At 39.7% G+C, this 24,027-nt stretch overlaps 1 protein-coding gene across 1 annotated transcript; it reads left to right on the top strand.

The window, feature by feature from the left end:
* The first annotated feature begins 3,239 nt into the window (after positions 1-3,239).
* On the top strand, positions 3,240-16,986 carry SRI (sorcin). The gene is made up of 8 exons (XM_063099823.1): positions 3,240-3,337; positions 4,279-4,362; positions 6,322-6,391; positions 11,566-11,609; positions 12,430-12,577; positions 12,799-12,912; positions 13,777-13,835; positions 15,526-16,986. Exons 1-8 carry the CDS (start codon positions 3,287-3,289, stop codon positions 15,550-15,552), a joined length of 597 nt encoding a protein of 198 aa, XP_062955893.1. The 5' UTR covers positions 3,240-3,286; the 3' UTR covers positions 15,553-16,986.
* Positions 16,987-24,027: the final 7,041 nt, after the last annotated feature.

The raw sequence follows: 24,027 nt of genomic DNA, 5'->3' as shown, positions 1-24,027 counted from the left end.
AGGAACTGGTTAAACACTTTACATGAAAGTGCTAAAACATCAATGATGGGAGTTTTACTATCCCTTGAAAATAATTACATAACTGCATGATTAACTGAGCTTTTACTCTGGACAATTAGAGAAAAAGGGTGTCTTTTATTCCCAAATATAAATTTGAGTCTTCACACTCTTTTCCAGCAATCAAAAGAAAATGAAGATAGTATTTATTGGTTACCTGTGTTGTTATCAAACACTCATTTCCACTCAAATTTGGAGATCTGAGTTTCTCTTTAAGGCAGGGGGTCAATAAATCATGAAATGCCACACCTAAATTAGAACTAAAAGTTGAGACCTTAATCTGGCAAATGTTATTTTTGCTCATTTCTTCCCGATACCTTAGACCTGTGATTAATTCAACTGCAGGAAATGGTGTGATAACTACAGTTACTTAGCTCCACTATTTCTTTCACCACTTACCTGAGTGAAGAAGATCTGCCTGGATAATGTAGTGCTTTATATTAACTTTTCTCCAGGGACAAGAGAGTGCCCACACTGCCTTTTGTCTTGAAAATATGAGTAGAGATGATAGAGATGGATTGAGGAGGATATTCTGCAAAAGGACGGAATCCTCTCTGAGAGGCATATTCAGATAATGTCACAACTTTAATTGGGAAGGGGGTAATATTTATATCTGGCTAGGTCAGCCCCTCAAGAGCTTGGGCCAGTCATTTGCCTTCTCTCAGTCTTGGTTTTTCCATCTGTAAAACATCATGATTGGAGTGGATGATTACAAAGGTTCCTAGGATTCCAATGACTTCCCAAAATGAATATGACCCACATCCTATCTACAAACCTGACAGTCTTCTCTCTAACCCGTGTTAACTCCCGCAGTCTTTTCTAAGACTTAGTAAATTTGGGAGACAAATAATGCAGTATCCTACCCACAGGATTTATTTTAAAGCCGGCAAATCATTTGCTGACATACTAAACTCCCAGAGTCATAAGCCGGCATCCCGGAGGGGTTTTCAGCAGTGGTTGGAAACCACCACTCAAGGGCCAAGCTGGTTCACCCCTTATTTTGATACACCCAGGAGTTAAGAATGATTATTTACATTTTTAAGTGGTTGAAAAAATAAAATGAAAAGTAATATTTCATGACATATGAAAACTATATGAAATTCAAATTTCAGAGTCTATAAACAAAGCTGTATTGGAATACAACCACATCCATTCATTTATGTATTGCCTATGGATACCTGGGTGCTAGACAGCAGAGCTGAGTAGTTGTTACAGAGACTGGCCCACAAAGCCTGACGTATTTTCTTTCTGGCCCTTTACAAAGTTTGCTGCCCTGGGTGTAGAGCACAGACTGCAGAGCCAAGTGGCCTGGCAGCATAGCTCAGCTCTGTGTTCCTTCCCCTCTGGCTAGTTCTCTCAGCTCCTCTGTTCCTCAACTGGAGAAGGAGGATGATAATAGGATCTGGCTGATGGGGTTTTATAAGGACTAAGCAAACATGTAAAATGCTTAGAAGAAGGTCTGGCACTTAGGAAGCACTATATATTTGTTGATTGTCATTATTAGTTGCCACAATTTTTTTCATAAACTAGATGCAGCAGTGGCTAACCAATCTCTTAGCAATAACTGTAAGAATTTCATTTGCAGTCCTCCTTTAAATTTCAATTCTAGCAATGAGGCAGTAGGAAGATATCTAAGGACAACTGAAGTGACAAGTAGCATAGTCATTTATCCACTAAGCTAAGTTTGCATTACTACAAATATTTTATATGCTACATACTTCTTTCAGGCTTGAGTCTTAAAACAGCTGCCACTCAACTTTGAGTTCTGCCCTGACCATCTATTCCTTATAGTTGGTTACCTCTTTCTGAAGAAACAGATTCAAAACAGAGGCCAAGGGACTCATAAAATGCCTAATCTACCTTGATGATTGCTACAGTGTTTGAAAACACTAACCTGCTTCCTGAATCAAACACAAAACATGTGACAAGCTTGCTATAAGACAACAGGAACTACTAGAATTTTTTTCACGATTCAGGACTTTCATTTTTGGAGTCTGGGTATTCAGAGAGAGGACTAAGAGGGGAAGTTACCTAAGAGGGAAAACAATGAACCTAATGAGAACATAGACCAGGAACTTGGAATGGAGGAACCTCACCCGCCCGCCAAGGAGTGCAAGTGCAGTACCACACTCTGGCAGGTGCTCCAATATTTATTAAATGTTGATGACTCTTTCAGTGTTTCTGTGCAATCTTTCACAGCATATACTGGGAATCTTATGAATGCATTTCTCAAAACGTTAAAATTCAGAAAAACATTAAGTCTAGCCCTAACAGAGAAAGGCAAGCAAGCAATTTTCTGTGTGACTGCAATTACATAAAACAAAACCGAACAAAAATCTCACATCTGAATTGCTTCAGACTGTTCAACTGGGTGAAAAGGAAAACTGTGAAGTAAAGAAAAACGTTTTCTGAATAACCTAAAGTGGAGTTCTGATTATAATATATAATACCCATACATTCTTAATTTGTTCTAAGCTCTTCTTGTGTGAAAAGTAGAATAATTTTGGAAAGGTGGATTGCTTTGCCTGAATCCTCCAGGTAATTCAAACAATTCATTTCCCTAAGAACGATCTGGTCGAGGCTGCCCTCCCCCGACCGCCTGTGAGCTACACCCAGCCTAACCAGGCGGTGAATTGTTCCTGGCAAGGAAATACGCCGTTGTCATTCAGTGAAATGTGCAATCGCAAGCCAAACGCCCCTTTGCTAACACTTCCTGAAGTATGTTCCTGTTTTCTGAGGCCACTTTCATATTTTGATCTTTCAACTGCTTCACCTACAGGCATCTACGAGTTGCCCTAATGCATTCAGCCCCTTTCCTGCAACACTGCCCTCTGCCTATAGCGGGTGCGCCCTGTCCAATGCAGTTGCTTCAGATAACAAATGTGCCAGAAATCAGCCAACTAGGAAGAAAAAAAAAGGATTGGCGGGGCGCAGTATCGGCGTTGGAATGTGCCATCAGTTTCGAAGGGAGGCAGGTCCCTGGTGTGAATTGCGTCGCAGGTCGTAGGCCAGCACCGGACCTGCGATCGCGCGCGGCCTCGGCAGAGCAACCGCAACGGGGCGGAAGCGCGCAGGCAGGGGCGCGGCGGCCGGGGGCGGAGCCGGCGCGGGAGAGGGCAGCGGGGCGCGGCCCCCACCAGCCCGCGTGGTGCGCTCGGGGGTGGCCCCCGTGCGGCGGGCGGGGCGGCCGGGCGCGCGGGGTGGCGGCGGCGGCGGCGCAGTCTGGAGCATGGCGTACCCGGGGCATCCTGGCGCCGGCGGCGGGTACTACCCGGGCGGGGTAAGTGCTCCCGCGCGGGGTCGCGGCCCGGTGGCTCCGGGGGCATCGAGAGGCCACCCTGGGAGGTCTGCGGCCCGCGCGGCACCTCCCGCCCCCGGCTTCCCCCTGTGCGCCCGCGGCCTCGCCCTAGGCCGACGGTTCGGCCTCCTTCTCTGTCTTCCTGCTTCCCTCCGTCCCGTCTCTTCCCCGATGGCTCCGCGGGGCCCAGGCGCGGGGTACATGGGGACCCAAGAAGCCCACCTGCGGCTGTCAGATCCGCGGCGTGAAATTGTGCGAACTGGGTGTTGGCCTGCTCCCCCTCCCTCTCAGTTCCCCCCAAAGCAGCAACAGCCATTTTATTCTAGAATGACCCTGCGGTCCACCCTCCTCCCTTTAAAAGAAAGGGGGTAGGAGGCAGGTACAATTCGCTAGAGTAGAAGTCCCAGAGGGGCCACCTCGCCGGGCGTCTGGGATGCGCGTCGTCATGGGAACCGTTTCCGAGATGGAAGGTTCCCTCGCCGCAGCCCCGCGAGACACCGTGCTCCTCCCTAGCACACACCTGTCTCAGGACACACCTGTCTCAGGACAGCCTTCCGTACTACTCAGAGCCCTTTAAAAATACCTTACAAACCGTAAAACAGAAGGAAAACATGTCCCAGCCTTGCTCTCGAGTTGTTTGCCTGGGTTGCATTCACCTCAGTAACCTGCAGGATAATAGGGATTTTCAGGTTACTTCACTGTCATGACAACTCATTTTGTTCCAGGTTGCCAGTTTTTTTATTGTAATGGAGTGAGAATGGAAGAAAGGAGTGGGAGGTTGCAGCTAGAGTGTGCCCGTTGGTGGGAAGGTGACCCGTGTGGAGGGAGGGCGGGCCAGTGTCCTGGCTGCGTACAAAAGCCTTCAGTGGTGAAAGAATAAAACTGATTCAGCGGAATGATGTTATGTGTTTCTTGTTTCTCAGTATGGAGGAGCTCCCGGAGGGCCTGCCTTTCCCGGACAGACTCAGGATCCGCTGTATGGTTACTTTGCTGCTGTGGCTGGACAGGTTAGCTTTTCCCTTTAGTATTAAAGAATTTGCCAGATTCTGCAGTTGTGTTAGCTTCTACTACAGTGGCGCCAAAAAATGAATGTTCCTTTGGAAATGAGACCCATTGCTTCTGCAAAAGAAAAAAGAGAGAAGGAAGAGTTCTTCATTTCATGTTTTAGTTCTTTATTTCTGAGTATTCAGAACAAATTAAGACAAAGTGTTACTCATATTTATGTTAGTTCAGTTAAAAAGTAAGTTTGTGATTGAATTAGAGTGAGATTGAACAGAATAGGGGATTATACATATACTTTGGAGATGTGTAAGGTTGAAAGATGTATTTAGAATTGTGAATTGTCATCGTCCATGGTGGTTTCAAGAGAAGAAATGCAAGATCTGCTGAACATAAACCCCTATTTGTACAACTTAAAGATGTGTATTAATAATTCTGTAGTCATATTCTAATGGATACTTTCTTTGGGTTGAATTTGATGTTAATCATTTATCCCCTTAGGAAACAGGTATGTGGGGTAAAAACCCACCAGCTTCTAAATAAAAAAAGTTACTACTCTTCTTAGTATCAGGAAGTGAATCTTGTGAATAGGTTAGTTTCTCTTTGATGCAGATGCTGTTATTAGGTCAGCTCTTCTGCGTCCTTATTAGGTGTTGTGGCCTGTTGACCCAGAGAAAGAATTAAGGTCAGCCTCCCAAGATCTTTCACTTCTCTACATTCCAGTTGTATGACAGATGCCGGCTTACCTTGAGAGAGGACACTTCCCTAGCTCACAAGGCCACTGTGTGTGGTAAATACACTGTCAGAGAACCCAGACATATCCAGAGAGGGTGTTTGTTGTTATGAATTCAACTTAGTCTTGTTTTGATCAAAAACTAGAAGATAGCAAAATCTTAATGTGAAAACATTGTAGGATATTATGAGATTAAAAACCTAAGACTGCCTTTTAAAGTAACACTCTAAGAAATACAGCTTGAGAAACTGAATGGAAAATTGAATCTAAAACTGGAAGACCTTTCTCTTAAGTATCTGCTTAATCTGTTAATGATCTGTATCTTTGAAACCACAAGACACGGCAAACCGCAAGACTAGCGTTCTTAGATGTCCAGTGCCTCCAGTGTGTAAGTGACCCCACCTGCTTAGCTTTCAGCAGCGCTGGCTTGTATTCAGCATATCCATCCTCTTTCAAAGTATTGATCCTGCTCCTCATTTATAACATAATACCCATCGACTTGAGGATTTAGGTATTTTATTTGAGAAATTCCTAAAAATAACATATATCTTGTTCTGACCTAGTTCAGCCAATGGTGGGCACTGGGAACCTAACCTGTATCTTCCAGATATAATTGTGCTCTGAAGAAACCATTCACCAAATCACAAGAAAAGGTGATCAAGGAGGCCTCTTTCTTTTGAACCAAGCCTTTTATTTACTTATGTCTGCTGTGTACCCTGCTCTCCCCCTCCCCGTCAAAAAAAAAAATTAGAGAGGAATATAATTTTTAAGGAACTCCATAAATAATTTTATTTTAAAATGCTTAGCTTTGGCAGTTTCCTAGCTCAGACTGAGAGAAGAGTAGTTGCCAGTTCAGACTCTTTCGTCATTAAATTATTTTTAGAAGTAGGATAAGGAAAAGAATGCCCATTTTGGAAGGCATTTCTTTTAAAAAGAGTCCCATGTATAATGATACTCGTTTTCATTGTTGTTACTGCTGCATTGAATACCGGAGGTAGACAAAGAACTTAAAAGTACAAATCATGGGCTGAGCCTGTGGCGCACTCGGGAGAGTGCGGCACTGGGAGCGCAGCAACGCTCCCGTGGCGGGTTCGGATCCTATATAGGAATGGCTGGTGCACTCACTGGCTGAGTGCCGGTCACGAAAAAGACAAAAAAAAAAAATTTTTTTTAAATTAAATAAAATAAAAGTACAAATCACTATTGTGATTCCTTTTCCTGTTTTTTCCAAAAGGATGGGCAAATAGATGCTGATGAATTGCAGAGATGTCTGACACAGTCGGGCATTGCTGGAGGATACAAACGTAAGTTGACAGTCCCAAAATTTCTTTGAAAGTACTGTTGTGTTTCATATTTTGGCTGTTCCTTATGGTCATAGCCTTCAAGAAAATAGCTGTTCTGATCCCGCAAAGTTTAGAATTTCAAAAGCAAGATTAGGTTATTATTTCAAAAAGCTCATTTGAAAACAGTTTTTAATAAATCATTCCACTCTATCTGCCAGATTAGTGGATTTCTTGGATTTGGGTTCCATGTATCTGGAACTGTTGGAACCAGTAAGACAGGTTACGTGGCCTCTTTCACAGTGGACAAGTTAAGGTGCTGAAATAAAATCTGCCAGATTAGGTGTCGTTAATGATAGGAGCTAATATTTACTGCTGGCTATTTGCTCTGTCCCGAGGGTGGTCGCAGTTAGGGCTTTGGCCAGTCCTGCACCCCTGGTCCCTGCGTAGCCTACTCTGCAGTCCTGGTCTGTGAGCCCTGGACATGCTACTGGCAATATGAATGCTTTCTGTCTTTGCTCTTTCTTTTCCACTTCCTGAACTCCTTAACACTAGTCGTTCTCCTCTCCCTCATCCTCAGTTCCTGGCAGACTGGAACTCCTGCCCTATAATTTGCTGCTTACCCCACCATCCTGCCTTTTGAGCTCTGTGCTCCAAGCTGCAGATACAAAATACTGCAAAGATGCTGCATCCCGACTGAGGGTTTCTCATCATCCCCCGCCACACACCATGTGCTTTCTCTTCAAATCTGATGTTGACCATGACAGATTTCCAGGGTAGACAATAGTATCTTAGCTCAAGTGCATTACCTGCCAACTTCTTTGCCCGTTGTTGATTGAGACAGAATATCAAATTGAATCCCCCATTTCATAGTAAGCTGTAAATTTAAATGCTGAAATTAGAATTCACACCAGAGGATTAATAGTGGCATTTTTTGACTGTTTGACATCGTATATATACTAGATTGCTCTCTGAACTATTGCATTTCTGTTTTTATCATCCTGTGTTTTATGTGACTTCAGTATCCTGTTACTATTTTCTAGTTGGGGGAATTAATACAAAAAAAGACCTTTTGAATTTCTGTCATTTAATCTGGTCCTAAACAAAAGAAGCACTTTCTAGATTAGGGGATTTTTTTTTACTGTTGTAGACAATACATTTAAATTGTTAATTGTTAACATCAAGCTTTTGAGCTAGTGAACAAGGAAGGTCTAATAGGGTTTACTAAAGCGAGGTGGTGTCACAACATAGGCTGTTACTCTACATCCTTTATGTAGAAGAGGTGTGGCAGGTTTTAAAATCTGACTAACAAAGTGGGTGCATATCCTTCAAGAGCAGTCCTTTTAAAAATTTCATTCAAGAAAGCCACATTTAGCGATGGCTTCAGATCCATGCATTGTAGAGAAGACATTTCCCGAGTCATTGAGGACCGTTTAATTGAATTGATTTGCTTGCTCCCCTCTGGTGGCTGTGATGAACCACAAAACCATCCTGCTTGTAAGGTGTCAAGAGGTTTGTGATACAGAAATTATACAGCCATTGGTCTTTTTAACCCAGCTTCCAAACCAAAATGCATAGATCCAAAGAGGGTGGGATACTCCCGCCCAGTACCTATGGCCCCTTCTCAACCATAAAAGGAAGTAGTCCTACCTAGAGATGGAGTTGATGAGTGAAGGTGCTATAGTCTGTAAGATAGTGATTCAGCTTCTCTTTTCTCCTTGAGTTCAGTTGTTCCTCTGTGATAAGTTTGAGAGAAACAACCGGGGGTAGGGCTTTCCTGCTAGATACTGTATGCTTCTACACTAGAAGAAAGACTGTTTGAGGAATTCTAGTAGAATGAACAGAAGAGAGGAGAAAGAGCAAAGGTAAAATTACAGCAAAGATTCCTTTGAAATTATTTAAAATAGAATTAACATCAATAAAAGCTATTTTCTGGGGGGAAGATACAATTAACAAAATTTAGCAAGAGTTTTCCTCACCCAACCTTATTGGACATCAGTGTTCTAGTTCATTAGAACAGTCTGGAATGGTAAATTTTCTGTTTGTTCTCTGCCCTTTCAGATCCTTCTCACAAAAGATGACCAGTTTTCTGATCTTCCTGACATAGGCTCTAACCTCTCCCTCTCCTCCTCAAAAAATCTTTACTAGCTCCTTGGGGCCCATAAAACAAAGGCTTAGTAGGAATTTACCATCCTCTGTAATGCAGCCACATCTAAGCAACCACATTTCCTCCTACTCCCTTTATGCTCTTTGCAGGTCAGATTAAACTATTTATGTAGTCTTGGCCTGCCCTGGACTTTCTTGTTTCTCCCTTTGCTCATGTCGGGTCTTAGTTGTCACTAAATATCCCCCGTCTTTCCCATCATTAAAGGCTTGGCTTAAGTGCTACCTCTTCTATAAGTCTTTCCTGATTCTCTTACTAGGAAGGAGCTTCTCACTCCTCGATATCTCCTGGTACTTTTTGATGCCTCCATAATGATTTACCAACTCTCTCCCTTGATTAGAGTTGTATGTGTATCTGACTTATCTTTTCCTTAGACTGTCAGCTAGGGCAGTGTCCGATTTCACATTTGTATCTCCAAAGTTTCTGGTACCCTGAGCCCCGCAAATAGTAAGTACTTAACGGGTGACTGTTGAGTTAATGAGTATGAAGAATTTTCTAAAGTGGAAAAAGCATAGCCCTATGCCGTTATTGCTATTTCCATTTAAGCTTATACGTTACTTTTAAGTATCAGTAAAAATCAAGATTTTATTCAAAAAACATTTCTCCTTTGACTGACTGAGAGGGGTATACATATAAATGCAGGGGTGTACAGCTTCCTGCATAAGGATGAGAATTCAGTCTCATCTGTACGTTCATTCATCCAACCAGCACATTTTTCATGGACACCTGCCATGTGCTAGGTGCTGAACATAGTAAAAAGTACTGGGATAAGTAATATAGAAGCTATGGGGTCACATCAGACAGGCACATACCCCAGAGAGTGGTCAGGAAAATTTTCCTTGCAGAATTGATATCTGAACTGAGGAGAAATGAAAGTCAAGCAGAAATGAGGCCAACCAAGAAGTGGGTGGGATGGGGAAGTGGTGTTCTAGGCAGATAGAACACATGCCAAAGACCCAGAGAGAGCCTGGTTCAGTCAAAGGCACTGCGAAATTCCCCATGAATGAAGAGTAAGAGACAGCTGAACTGGGAAAATATGTGTGTGACCTTATATGCCACTTAAAGTGTTTGGGCTTTATCCTGAGAGCAGTAGAACACCTATACTGGGTTTTATATAGGAGAGCATGTACCACCCCTGGCTGTATGGTAAACACTAAGTTGGGAGACATAGGAGTAAAATAGAAGTCAGGGAAGCGACAGTGGGGCTGGAAGTGGATCCTAAAGCTGTTTGGAAGGTGATTGATGATCTGGAGAGAGGGAACTGAGGATGCTCCCAGGTTTCTGGCTTCGATGACTGCTAAGCGGATGGTGATACCCTTCATAAGACTGAGAGACAGAGAAGCTGTCTACCTCGTGGCCCCTCAAAAACCTTGATAGAAGCCAACACTATCGGCTCTGTCCTTTAGTTGTCAGAACATCTAGAGCAGTGGTTCTTAAACTTTAGCAGCATCAGCATCACCTGGGGAGCTAGCAAAAACCAGACTACTGGACTCCACCCTAGAGTTTCTCAGTCAGGAGTTCTGGAGTGAGACCTGCAAATTTCATCTCTAACAAGTTTCCATGGGATTCTGGCCCAGGTAGAATGACCTCCTTTAATGTGAATATGCAAGTATATCACCTGGGGATCTTGTTAAAATTCAGATTCTGATTTTGTCAGTGGAGGTGAAGGGCTGAGATTCTACAGTTTTAACAAGCTCCAGGTCACACTAATATGGCTGATCCAGGAATCACACTGTGAGTAGCATGGAGGTCTTTTAAAGCTTCTCGGTGATTCTGATAAGCACCTGGGTTGAGAACCCGGGTCCAGATTAGAGGGACTTCATACCTCCATACAAGTTAAAGGTCAGAATGAAGAATGGACCAGCCCTTTCTCAAAAGTATAGCAAAGTGTTTCCTCCTCTCATCTCAGTAAATTATATCTGTAGATCAAATGGATATTGAAGGATCGACATAGAAATAGTCCGCATTCTTTTATTTCCAGTAAAGGATATGCCAAACACAGGAATCTTAAATGTGGAAAACCCATGGTTTGTACTGTTTAGAGACGTTACCGTAATAATTAGTTAGCTCAGTCGTGTTTTAACTTCTGTTCTGTTAGAGGAAAAAAATGAAGCTAGAAAGAGCTGTGAAAAATGTTTGTTCTGCATGCATCTTAAACTTGCAGAATTGATACTGGCTTTTCCCAGATGATCCTTTCACTTCTGCCTTCTAGCCTTACAGTTTCTTTGTACCTATGCAGAATTTCCTCAGAGTCATTGATTCCCATTAACACACCATAAAGTGCAAGGGGTTTATTTTTAATTTCCTAATGCTTAGATGGGTCACCAGTATGCCACACCCACTGGGTGTGTTCTTGTTTGGTTGGATAAGTGAGGTAGGAAAATGCCTTCAAACACTCCCAAATTATAGGAAAACTAAAAAGACTTCTGAACAATAACCACCACTGAATTGGTCATTGGGTTTTTTTTTTTTTACTTAACACACAATTCTAACAAGCATATTTTTATGGTTTATATTATATATGAGCTTGTTGTATATGAAAAGAGCTCATAGACTGTTTGAGGTAGGAGGTTACTGCTGAATGCCTGGCATTAAAGAGAAAAGACAGAAAAACAAATGTTAGACACAAAACTAGCAATACCAGCTATTTATAGTCATTTATGAGTAGGAATCAAGGAACCCTACCTTCCCAACCACCATGGTGAATATAATACATTATGGTTTATTGTGGTGAATTGAACTCATTATATTACAGTTTTTTAAAGGCTAGAAAGTATTAACAGTATAATGCAATACTTTTAAAAAATATTGCTATTAAATTTCTTAAAATCAGATTTGGCTTCTAGAAGGAATCTTCTTTATCTGGAAAAAAATCTACTCTGAAGTTCCATATAACTTAGTCCCACGTAAACTGAGTAGCATATAAAAATAAAAGTATGTAAATAATCACATTCCTAATTAATATGAATGTATTCAATGTAATGTGAATTTCTGAAATTGTATTAATGTGTATGTACTTTTCTTAATTTAACAGCTTTTAACCTGGAGACTTGTCGGCTTATGGTTTCAATGCTGGATGTATCCTTTACCTTGATGGTTGTCTAGAGTGTTTTTTTCTTGGCAAAAAAATCCTTTCAAAGAATTCATCTCAGAATTAATATCCAGTAAACACTAAGTGACAAATGACCACTAAAAAGCTAACTGAAGTAATTAGCTTTTAGGATGTAATTTAGTGTGAAAAAGGAAGGAAATTTAGTAAGTAGAAAGATTGTGGTTCAAGAATTTGAGGAAGAGTCAAAGTTAAACAAGTATAGACCAGTGTCAGGAATGCATTTTTTCTTTAACATGGATTGCTCTGCCTGCTTCACACCTGACCTTCAAGTGATGAGATTTTTTTATATCACAGTTCCTGGACTCAGTTTAGCTAGTGCTGACCCTTATGATGCCTTCCATCCCCCTTCATTTTCCTAAAGTGCAATCCTTGGGTCTCAGAGGGCTTAGCAAGGGAATGTTAGGACCAAAGAGGTTCCTAGAATGGAAGAGTAAATGGCATAGCCTGGGGCACCCAGAACGTGCAGCCCAGTTCCAGTAACAAGACTGCTTTTTACATGTGGCTCAGAATGGTGATGTTATTTCCCTGTAATCAGATCACATAGGTTATCTTTTCCCCACTGTAAAAATAGGTACTCAGAGGTTTTTCTCATAGGCCCTTTATATGATATCTTTTTTTCATCATTAATCTATCTTTTTTATTATATCATACCAAGAAGAATGTACAATAACTTTTTAAACCAATTTTAACAGAAAAATCATTAAATTCCTTTTATTCTTGATCTTTCATTTAATTATTAGAAAATTTTACAAAATAAAGAAGCTCTGATCCTTGATCGTAGTACAGAGAGATATGTCTGGCACGATGGGTTTCAATGAATTTAAAGAACTCTGGGCTGTACTAAATGGCTGGAGGCAGCACTTCACCAGTTTTGACAGCGATAGGAGTGGAACAGTGGATCCTCAAGAACTGCAGAAGGCCCTGACAACCATGGGTGGGTATGGCTACCTAGAAGTCTCCATTCACTGACAGATGTAAGTTTGGTTTTTTTAATTTCTAAAAGTAAGTGCTACTTGAAGGCAGTTAATCTGTTTCCTTACAAATTGTATGTGTTCATAATTAAAATGTGTTTGCAGTCTTAAAAAATCGTGCTTATTTTTTAACAGTCTTTCTTGCCATCCTCTAACTTTTTCTGTTGGTTTTTTTCCTTTTCAGGATTTAGGTTGAGTCCCCAGGCCGTGAATTCAATTGCAAAACGATACAGCACTAATGGAAAGATCACCTTCGATGACTATATCGCCTGCTGCGTCAAACTGAGGGCTCTCACAGGTGTGTTCTGTGAGGCCATGTCATCACCGTGAGCCAAGAAGACAGTTTTTATGACCTTTCATTTCTCAGTACTTCTCAGCCTTTATTGTCCCCGTTCAGCGTTTTCCCCTTGCTTTTAGTAGGTTTTTAACATTGCTGTGGAGCATATCTAGCAGGATGATCTTGGTTTTTTCAGAATTATTTTTAGATTAGTAAGTAATCGGCCATTAAAATAATCTTAACTAAATTTTACTAAAATGTCCCAAAACATAACCAGCTAATTTGTGCAATTTTGATCAGAATATGAGTGATTTCACCCTAGAATGTAAAATATTTGAAGAGTGAAATTAAAGTAAATCCATTTCAATAGAGCAGAGCTGAAATGTTTGGAATATTTGATCACAGCCTATTTTTTGTATTAGGGACTCTATCCATCTGTTTCCTAATTAAGTAATACCTGTGTTGTTACAAATTTTGAAATTCTGTGCTTTCGTCAGGACTAAGTAACGGCCTCAGAAGTTGCGCAGCTTTTACTGACTTTGGGATAAGATATTTTCTCCCAATTCCACTTTGAAAAGACAACTGACCAACTTCTGCCTATTTTATTACTTCGTTGCATATTCATATAGTTGGCTTCTTTGCTTTGGTATTTTGTTTATGTAGACTAGTTCTACAATTTAAATGTTACTGCTATCTGATTAGCTTAGTTGGTTAGAGCACAGTGTTATAACACCAAGGTCAAGCGTTTGCATACCGGTCCCAGCCAGCCTCCAAGGAAAAAATAAATGTTACTGCAGTTTAAACCCAATGCCAAAAATAATTAACTATTGTGATTTTAGAAAAACCATTCAAAGAAAAACAACGAATTTTACTGTTGTTTTACAGACAGTTTTCGAAGACGGGATACTGCTCAGCAAGGTGTTGTGAATTTCCCATATGATGATGTAAGTCTCAGTAAATTAAGAGCCGTGTAGATGGGTAAGATGAACACCAGACGGGCATTCATACTGAAGTTAGCTGTTAAGAACATCTTGAAGATGCCAGAGATTAATAATCAGGAGTCACCATCCAAACTTTATTAATTTAATGTGTTATTAGACTTATCCATAGTTAGACCACTGTTTGATTTGTATGAAAAGATGTGGGATCAAGACCCCGCTTGTTGTATTTATTAGCTGTGTCATGTAAGCAGGTTTCTTAATTGCTCTGAGTCTGTTTGAATAAAGAGGATGTAGTGATAATACTTTCTTCACTGGGCTCTTGTAAGATTTCAATTAGAAATGTCCTTGAACAACACTATGCAGATATTGTGTGGTATCGTGTCTGCTTCTACCTTCTATGAACAGATCAACTCAGTCATTGAGTTATAGCGTTCATAGCTCAGAGCTGTACTTTGCACACCTTTGTTCTTTATTGAGGACATAAGGCAGGCACCAACTTAAATCACAATTTAAACAAGCTATTTACTAAACAGCCACACTAAATGAGGTGGGATAAGGCTTCTTAACTGGTGTGAACATAACCACGTACCATTTTTTTAATGACATTAGTTGGATGTACATAACAAAGCTAGGAGATGTTATTTCTCCATTTTTTGCTTTGCTGTTGATTTTTAAAAATCATGTTTGAAATTGAAACCACTATAATCATTGAGTATTCTAAAATGTGTCTCCATTACACAATAGAAAGATGCACATATTTTGGTTTAGCAGCTGCTGCAGTTATGAGTACACTTTTAAAAGGCTTTGTGTATGCGTTTGTGTGGAAATATGCATATTTCTTCTGCTTAAAGGTACGTTCTCTTTAGTATGTATCAACTTCTCAGTTGATACGACCATCACTGTTTCCAAAGATCAAGAGGCAGCCTGGGGAATGGAAAGAGCATGGGCTTTTGCCTCAGACGAAGCCACTTAAGAGATTTTTTAATGTCCTGATTCTTAGTTTCCTTTTCTTTAAAACAGGGATAAATCAGCTTGGCCTTGTGGAAAAGCTGCATGGTTTAGCAATACACAGTGCCTTACTGGTGCTGGGAGTGTAAAAAAGAAAACTGATGTAAAGAGCAGAGTCTAGTGCTATGTGTTAGTCAACATTTCACAGCAAATACCAGTGCCTCTAAACTCAAGTTTCTGCATTGCCGGTGAAGGGTCAGCTCTTCTGTTTCTGTGCATACATATATTTGCATGCTAGGATTTATTTTAATAAAGCAGATTTTAAGGGGATAAACTGTTTATAGATGCTCTGTTAGATTAGTGAGATAATACTGTGCAGTTTGGAAGTCCCCACATGATACAACAGTATAAACTCCAGTTACTTCTGTTAGTGGGTAAGTATACCATTGACCGTGACCATTCTAGAGTCTGATATTATTTAGAATTTAAATAATTCTTTATCCATTGGAGTAATATCTGCTTCTTGTAAGAAGTTTTGATATGAGAAACCCATTGGATTTTATATTAGACCGCTTTCATAAAGAAAATTAACCTTTCCATCTATCATTTATTCATGTCTTAGAAACTTAGGTATTTTTCAATCCATAATTCAAATTAGAAAACCAAAATGTAAGCTGTCTAAAAATAGGCTCTCTGTCCTAAGTGTTTTGAGGTCTGTAGTATAACACTGACTTTGCTCTTTCAGTTCATTCAGTGCGTCATGAGCGTTTAAATCAAGAGGAAGCTGCATGAACGTGCGACATTCCAGCTGGAGCTCTCCTGCTCTTCTCACTGCCATCAGTCACGTGTGTCAACTTACAGCACCACTGTCCCTGAACAGGGGTTGTAGAGGTTGATTACTTTATGCTCAACTAAAGTCTTGTTCTTAGTTTCGATAATAAATTCTTTGGAACTTTAATAATATAAGATTAAGTCTGTTACGCCATTTACAGCTATCATCAATCATGCCTTATTTTCTTGCTAAACCTCTTATGTAAATTTAAGTATGCAAAATGCTTAAAGCGCATTATATATTTTTCATTGAGATGCTATAAACTTTTAATCAGACTACAGCTGTTATCTTTCCTCTCCTAGAGGAGCTTTAATGTGATATTGCAAGTTTTATGTGTGGAGTATTAGACCCACTTGGATGCCAAAACAAACAGACGTGGTAATCCATATCAGGGTTCTCCTTAGAAATTTAGCACAGGCTTTAAGACTTACAGATATTTTGATGGCCCTATGAGTGGACAGGGAACGTGAGTGATTATTTTCTGCCTCTTTAAAACCTATTGAATAATTTGAATGGCAAATACTGTCTGTCACCACGTCCTTTGTCATCATCCACGTAAACCTTCATTCACTACTTTTAAATCTTGTACATCATAAGCCTAACTATGTAAAAAGAAAATTGATAGAAAAAGACTAGGGGAATATACAAAAATATTAGTTATGGTTGCTTTTGGCTAATGGGATTCTAGCTGATTATAATTTCCTTTACACATTTCAGAATTTTCCAAATTTTCTATAATGTGTATGTTCTCCTTTTAAAATCAGAAGATGTTAACTTTTAGAATATTGATACATCAATTTGATATTCTGTGTGTTCACACTTTAAAAAATACACACAGCAAAAGGACTGGAAAGAATGGACCAAAGTGTTCATCTCCCTACCACTGGGAGTCAGGATCATGAGTTCATTTTTTTCCATTCTGCTTCTTTTCCAAATATTCTGTAATAAGCAGGTATTATATTTATAGTGGAAGAAATTTCTAAAAAGTTTTAAACCATAGGCTTTCAAGTAAGAACTGGATTCTAATGCTAGCTGTGCCTCTTACTATGTAGTTTGGTCATTTTAGATAACCTCAAAAGTCTAGTTTCCCCATCTTTGAAAAGGAGATAATACCTATCTCTTGGGGTAGTTCTGAATATGAAAAAGTGTGTTGGTATAACAAGCACTAACAAAATCTCTGTTTCTTAAATTTAAAACTAGCCTTGTTTGCCTTTTTATTTTTGTTGCAAGAATGCTTAACTGATAAAAAGTGGAATTAGTCTATTTTCCCCTTGCCAGCACAGTATCTGTCTTACTTTAGGGCACAATGTGAAAGTTACTATTCAAGTGAACAATTAGTTGTCAATCAATGAAAATAAAACATTTTTCTAAGCATTTTGAGCCTCGTTTCACTAATATGAGTGTAATTATTTTTTCAGATACTGCTAAAATACATATATTCAATCATTTAATATTTACATATTAATCATTTTAATAAAACATTTATTCAACCCTAACTTATAATTACATCTTCATGTCAAGACGTGATGCCCAGGTTACGTATCACAGTGTGAAGCGGGCTGCTGTATATTGCTTGGTAAGTCCAGGTTTCATCCCAAATATAGTGTCTGTGAGGCCACAAAGATTTGCTTGAGCCTGGGCTGTCCAGAAAAGGGCCAAAGGGGGCTTACCTTCAGAGTCCCAACACCTGTTTGGCCTAAACTCACCAGGATCCTCGGGGAAATCATAGTTTTGGGAAATGGTAATTTCCTGGATGTGTATAACCAGTAAAGGCCCTTGCTGACCCAAGGTTATGGGCCATATTCAAACCATCCTGTTGCTTTGATAAGTCCCAAGGTGTGCTGCACCCATCATAGGTCTGAATTTGCTTTTGGGTAAGTGCTAAAGTGTTATGAAACCCCGCCTCTGGAATCACTCCGTAAATTCAGTTTTAATTATTGATACTTCGAAGCAAGTCTCCTTATCTCCTCCACTTCTGCTTTCAGTGTTTCTTTACAATAGCGTGGAGCTTAGTCTTCAGTATGTCCCTGCAGTTAGAAAGTTTCCTTCCCCTTGACAAATTTGACGTATCCATCCCCTTTCTTTAATTATAGCCAAAGTCTTCATTACCAGTGAATCTCGTGTTCCTTTACTTCAGTTTTATATTGGATTCTGTGTTTCATTCATTGTGACTTCCAGTAGAGCCCCAACCACTTGTTCAAAAGTCTTTCTTGGTGTGTTTGTGTTTGTGTTTTCTTAAAGCCATCTGGTTGGAGCAAGATAAAGCTGTGAGCTCAAACCTGAGTACTTCAAATAGTTGGAGAATTAAGTTTCTCAACTCACCCCAATTTGGGATTTAATTTTATTTTGGAGATGTGTGCTTTAGTTTGTGCTGAATTCAAGAGATTCGTGATTCACAAGGTACTTACAACACATTTCACACACTTCCATAGGAATGTGGCTGCCAGAGTCCTGGTGCTATAATTACTGATTGGTGTACAGTTGGAGGCAATTGGCATATATTTGCCCAACAGCAGTCAAATTAAAGTTCTCACTCCTATTGAGCCAAATTGTAGTTCAGACTCCACTTGAGCATGGGGTTCCAGGTGGTACCATTAGTCTGAGATGGCACATGAGCTAAAGTTTCTGTTTCTGAACTAGACTTTGACTCAACAGAGTGTTACTTTTTCAGTGTTCATTCAAATGAATTAGTATATGCCTAAAATATAAATAAAAGAAATGGAGCTATATGTAATCACTATAAATTTTTTTATTTTTATTTTTATTTATTTATTTTTTTTAAAGATGACCGGTAAGGGGATCTTAACCATTGACTTGGTGTTGTCAGCACCACCCTCAGCCAGTGAGCTAACCAGCCATCCCTATATAGGATCGAACCCACGGCCTTGGTGTCATCAGCACCACACTCTCCCGAGTGAGCCACGGTCTGGCCCTACCATAAATTTTTTTAAAAATCTCAGTAAATACCCAAATGCTTCATCAATGATTTCCTTCTGCTTTTCTCATATTAAAACAGTACCTTAACTACTTTTTTCCTCTGCAGTGAAGGCAAGGAAATTACAAATGCCAGGATAATGACTGGCAGGTAAAATGGCTCCTTGGGAATAGATGAAAAGACCAGTGTGTCAAACAGTTTTTAGGCAATGAATTCATGAACCTAAACTGAACCCATCCAAGGATCAATGCTTTAGAATCTAGAACAAGTTAGTTTATTAAATAAGAACCACTGCCTGAGCTATATAGGACAGGATTTAGGAAATTGATCCTCGTTAGGGTGAGGGAAAAAGTGTTCATGAGGCAAGGCAGGTAGATACGTAGAGGAAACTTCATCTGCCACCCAGATGAAACTCCGAAAATTGAACACTCAGGCTTTACTAAAGGGCTGCTGTATTTTTCATCATGTTAATGGTGTCTTTTGGGACAGCATGGAACAGCAAACGAAGAAACCACCACCTAATAGTACCCCCACAAAGCTTCTGAAAGAGAAACTATCTGGTAGGAAAAAAAAGGATTAAAGGGAGTCATGCATCAAAATAACATAAATCTTTTATTGAAATTCACTTTATTGATATTACAATGAATAACATAGAAAATTGTGGTATCTTATTTGCAGAAGTGAATACTAATTGTGCCAGAAATTTGAACGTCAAGTTACAGTGACCTTTAAAAAATCAAAATTTTGTTTACCTAAGTCAGAACAATTTTATTATAACTTGAACAGCCATAAAACAAATCACGCTTGCTCAGGAAAGCAGTCGCCATATATATTTCAGTTGGCATTTGCCAAAACTCAGTTATTTTAAAAATTGCTTAGGAACCTGAAGTGCAGAGTAGCAGGATGTTAAAGTGATACGCGTCTAAGTATATACGCATGATTACCTGCTTACTAAGAGCGAACCCATGCTGCTAGTAACACCTCCCCGCAGGGTGGCTTCCACCATCTGTAGATGGACATCCCCGTTGAAGATGAGATGTGGAAAGACCACAAGTGTAGACCTACACTGGCTAACATAGAAACTGCTACGTTTAGGGAGAACACCCAGTTTCTGAAAGAAGTTGTCTTTTAGGGATATTAGTGTGGAGGGGCAAGTCTTTCAACAAGTTAAAAAAAGAGTACATGCGTACTTATCCTGAATAAACCTTTTGTTAAGCACTTTTGCAGATAGTGTAAAAAAGAAAAGTTCTCCGTACAAAAAACAAAGGTCGTTGGGTCATTTTTACCTATTAAAAAGTAACTGGTTGTAGAATCAGTTTGATTTTGTGCTGGATTAAAAAAGAAAAGTGGGGTTTCTAAACAGGCAGTGATACACAGGAAGAATTTAGAAGAAACTTGTATTATCACTAAGTGTATTAATTCATATCAGCACTTTCTGTGTTGTGTTATCTGGTATAACTTAGCACCGCTATATTTAAAGATTTGGGGCTATTTGCATTATTTTAGAGCTTAACCATCAAAACACAAGTCACAGCCTGAAACATAAAATAAGAGGCTAAGTCCTAAAATGAATGCATATTAGTAGTATTTTTTTAACAAGAGGAAAATACTCTTCTTCATGAGCTCCTAGAAACTTTGTTGATGATTTTGTACGCACATTATCTTAATAAAATTGCTCAGTTTCATTGTATACTTTTTGCAAAACAGAACAAAACACACATTTTGTCTGGTTTTGATTTTAAGGATACTTAGGAACATGAAATGATGATGTCCCTGACCAAAGCCCTGGCAGCCTTGAAGCACCTCCTAGAATGATATTGGTTCTATGAACAGTGCAAGAGACACGCCAGGCAGGAGAGACCAGCCCATGGTTGACTGGAACATGAAGTATTTACAGAGCCAAAACTCAATAAAACTGCAAAGCACAGTCTGTCTGAGGCACCCAGCACTGTCTCCCCACCACACCTCCAGGGACAATCTGTGCTCTCCTGCACACTTGGCTTCGGGCTATCATGTGGATGTCCGTTCTACTCCTGCACCAGGACTAAATGCCCCACGACCTCCCTAGGCTCACTGCTTCTTATCTCCTCCCCATCCTGAAATTCACACCCTGAGGACCCATCTCTCAGTGACTTCCAAAGTTGCATAATCCATGCCAAGTGCCAATGGGAGAAAATTAAATGTCTCCCACCCCTGCTATGCTCCCTTAGGGTCCTCCAAAGTGCCAATCTAGCCAAAGAAGAGACCAACCTCCATGACAGTGAAAGTTCCTAGTCAAGAAGAAAGGGCTGCACGGCTGGTGAAGGCGGAGCCTTTTTGGAAGTAAGAAGTTTCTGGAAGCACCCCTTAAATCTCACAGTGAGGATGCTTACTGTTTGTCAGGCCATAGATATAAAGGACAAAAATACTAACTGGGCAAGTTTTTGTTTTTTAATGTTTGTTTTGTTTTTCTGCTTATAAACCGAATCAGAAGATGATCCATTCTGGTGCTCTGACAAAACAATGAATAAAACGTGAATAAAAATACTATCTTCTGCTCTCTAAAGTGTCACTGCATCTTTGTTTGCTCTGCATCTGCAGGTGTGGTAGAAAAGCTGCTCTTGAAATTAAAAGCACCTGCCTCCCAGAGCATATGCCACGGGCATGTGCCAACAGTTCCCAGCAGGTGGACTTTCACAGCAGGCTGCACGGCAGGGAATGGCTGCTGCCTCTCAGCCCATTTTCATAAGAGCGGACTGGGCGCCTCACAGTACAGTAAATGGGAAGCTGATTATCAGTCCGTAGTTCTCCCATGCCAGGACAAAAGTTGGTGCCTCCAAAATCAGAGTAGTCTACAATCAATTGTTTCAATTAAAAAAAAATCTGAGTAATCTTATTCATTCGGAAATATCTCAAATGTCTTATTGGATCCCCAAATTAAGCACTATTCCACAGAATGTTTTCTGCTTATATATTTTAAGCTAGCAGAGTGAGAATGAGAAAATCATCTTGACACCATATACTTAAAGGGGAAAACAGTATTTAGGTGGTAATTTTAGAGGAAAAATAAAAAGATAATTAGGAACATAAAAAAGTAGACATTATACTGAAAATGGGAATCAGAGAGTTTCATGGGAAATTCATGCCAACCTACCAACCGGTAGGATGGCAGATAAAATACGCTGCCCACGTGGGGCGTGCGGGGGCAGCAGCCAGCGCTGTCCTGAGCAGGCTGCTGTCTCGCCTCTTTCACTCCCGTCAGTTCTGGATTTCGTTCTCCCCTTCCCATACACTGTGCAAGCTACTCAGTATCTTCCTACTAAATTCCCTTTCCTTTAAGTAAAATAAAGTAGAATAAAAGTCTTTTCTTTAGATAAGGTTTTATTATCATGTTGAATAACATAAGGAAATATTTAAAGCACTATATATATTTAAGGTTAAAATAGAACTACATGACAACAGGAAATGAATGGATGAAATAAATTAATGAATAAACTTGATTTTGAAATGCTGAAAGAAGTGAATAGAAATGCCATATTTCCTCTGGCCCAAAGGTGACTGTGAAAAAGTAAAGAACATAATCTGGAAAAAAGTAACAAGTAAAGTAGCCATAACAGATCTGGGACAATGGACAGGACTAAATTATGCAAATATGCAAGGGAATCAACAGAAAAGGATGAGAGATGTAAGCCTGTTGAGGAATTCAAACATATATAGTCCTTCTCTGGAAGTAGACAGAATATCTGATTTTATCCTTCCAGCAACTTCTTGCAGAAACCCTATCAATCTTACTTTCAGAAATTCTATGCTGGACTGACCTTATGGTCAAACACAATTTCAAAAGCCTTTTTAAAACAAGGGGAAAAAGAGAGAGAAAAAATGTAGCATAACTTAAGCACCAATATCAAACTAAAACATAAGTTTGGCATTTTAAGCCCGCACTTGCTTTATTAGTCAACATTTTTTTAAGGAACAGCTCTAAAGACAGGTTATTCCTAATCAAGGCCCTGCGTTTCTTTTAAAATACGGCGGCTACAGACAATTGAAAACCCTCATTATACTGCACTGTTTGAGAAGTACTGATTTATTCCTCTCCTGGGACTGCACGTGACCTGGGAATCATTTTCTAGCTTGCAGACTCCGAAGGAGGATACCACTTCCCATCTACAGAAAGAGTGGATGCAGAGGACAGTTCACCAGTCCATCCCTTAAGTGCTTCCTGTAGCTCCCTTGCTGGCTGACATTTAGCGGAGAGATTAAAATGTTCCCTTAAATCAGGGTTTACTGCACTGTAATGACTATGGGTAAATGGAACATCTCAGGCATCAGGGATGTCAATCTGAAGTCTTATCTATGCAGAACACATTCAGTGCACATTAAAGTGATCTTGGTCAAAGGTCACTTTATTTGCAACATCTTTCAATCTGTCTGCCCTTCTGTCCTTGGCTTGAGCTATGTGGCAAGACTTTAGAAAGAGGAGGAAAGGCATACGATGGAACATAAAGGCCAAATAACTGCTCTCCTCTGCTTAGTAATGATCCTGTAGTGGACTGGGGGACATAAATATTAGTTGCACAATACAAACTGCTATGTGACCTCAAAGTTTCTCTTCAAAATAGATATTTAAAAAAAATAATAATCCTGTGCTTGTATTTAGTGCCATGGGTCCATTTTATCTACCTCAATGGATGAAAAGTCATAAATATATAGATGTAATGCCTCTAGAACGCCACCATGAGTACCCATAAAGATACTGCTTGGAACTATCCATTGAGACTATATATTTGTCAAAGCATTCCACAAACGGCTCTAATAATGTTCAAACATGAGAGATAGAGTAGATGCCCAGAATGGAACATTAAAGCTATTTCTAAAGTCATAATCTCTGCAAATAAAAACACTTATTCAGTTCTACATGAAAGTTATTACCAAGGAGGATGATTATAAACTACCGTGTATACCTTTAGAGCAACCATGTCTTCCAAATAGGTATGTTATAATGTTTTCATTTAATAATTCATTCAAAAATAATTTCATTTAAAAATAATTGAGAAAATGAGGAAAGATCGGTAGGTAGAGAGACAGGTAAATAGAGATCTGTTGACTACTTAGCTAGCCATTTGTGGATTCTTTCAAATCAAGGCTAGTGTAATGGTAATTAAGAAGCATATTTACATGAGGCACCTTACGTTCAAATCTATAATTTCTTTTATAGTCAAAATAAACCTTATAACATTAGCCTTTTATATACTCAATACCAGAAAACATTCAGTGCACATTAAAGTGATCTTGGTCAAAAGTCACTTTATTCGCTACATCTTTCAATCTGTCTGCCCTTCTGTCCTTGGCTTGCACTATGTGGCAATGATGCCCAACACTCCCCCAAACCTTGGTCTGATGGATTGTTTTACTGTAGTATCAACAATCACGTCCCTTCCTGTCATGAAAAACACCACTTCACACTGTATAATTTTGGATGATTGAGTAAACTGCTTTTCAAA

The sequence above is a fragment of the Cynocephalus volans genome, chromosome 6 (genome assembly GCF_027409185.1).
Source record: "Cynocephalus volans isolate mCynVol1 chromosome 6, mCynVol1.pri, whole genome shotgun sequence".
Lineage (NCBI taxonomy): Eukaryota > Metazoa > Chordata > Mammalia > Dermoptera > Cynocephalidae > Cynocephalus > Cynocephalus volans.
Note: the sequence above shows the minus strand (reverse complement) of the source record. Positions and strands in the feature narration are given on the sequence as shown.

Bases quoted from the DNA above. Each gene is read 5' to 3' on its own strand.
- SRI (XM_063099823.1), top strand. From the start codon at position 3,287: ATGGCGTACCCGGGGCATCCTGGCGCCGGCGGCGGGTACTACCCGGGC. The intron at 3,338-4,278 runs GTAAGTGCTCCC...CTTGTTTCTCAG, and splicing joins GCGGGTACTACCCGGGCGGG to TATGGAGGAGCTCCCGGAGG. The intron at 11,610-12,429 runs GTATCCTTTACC...ATCGTAGTACAG, and splicing joins TTATGGTTTCAATGCTGGAT to AGAGATATGTCTGGCACGAT.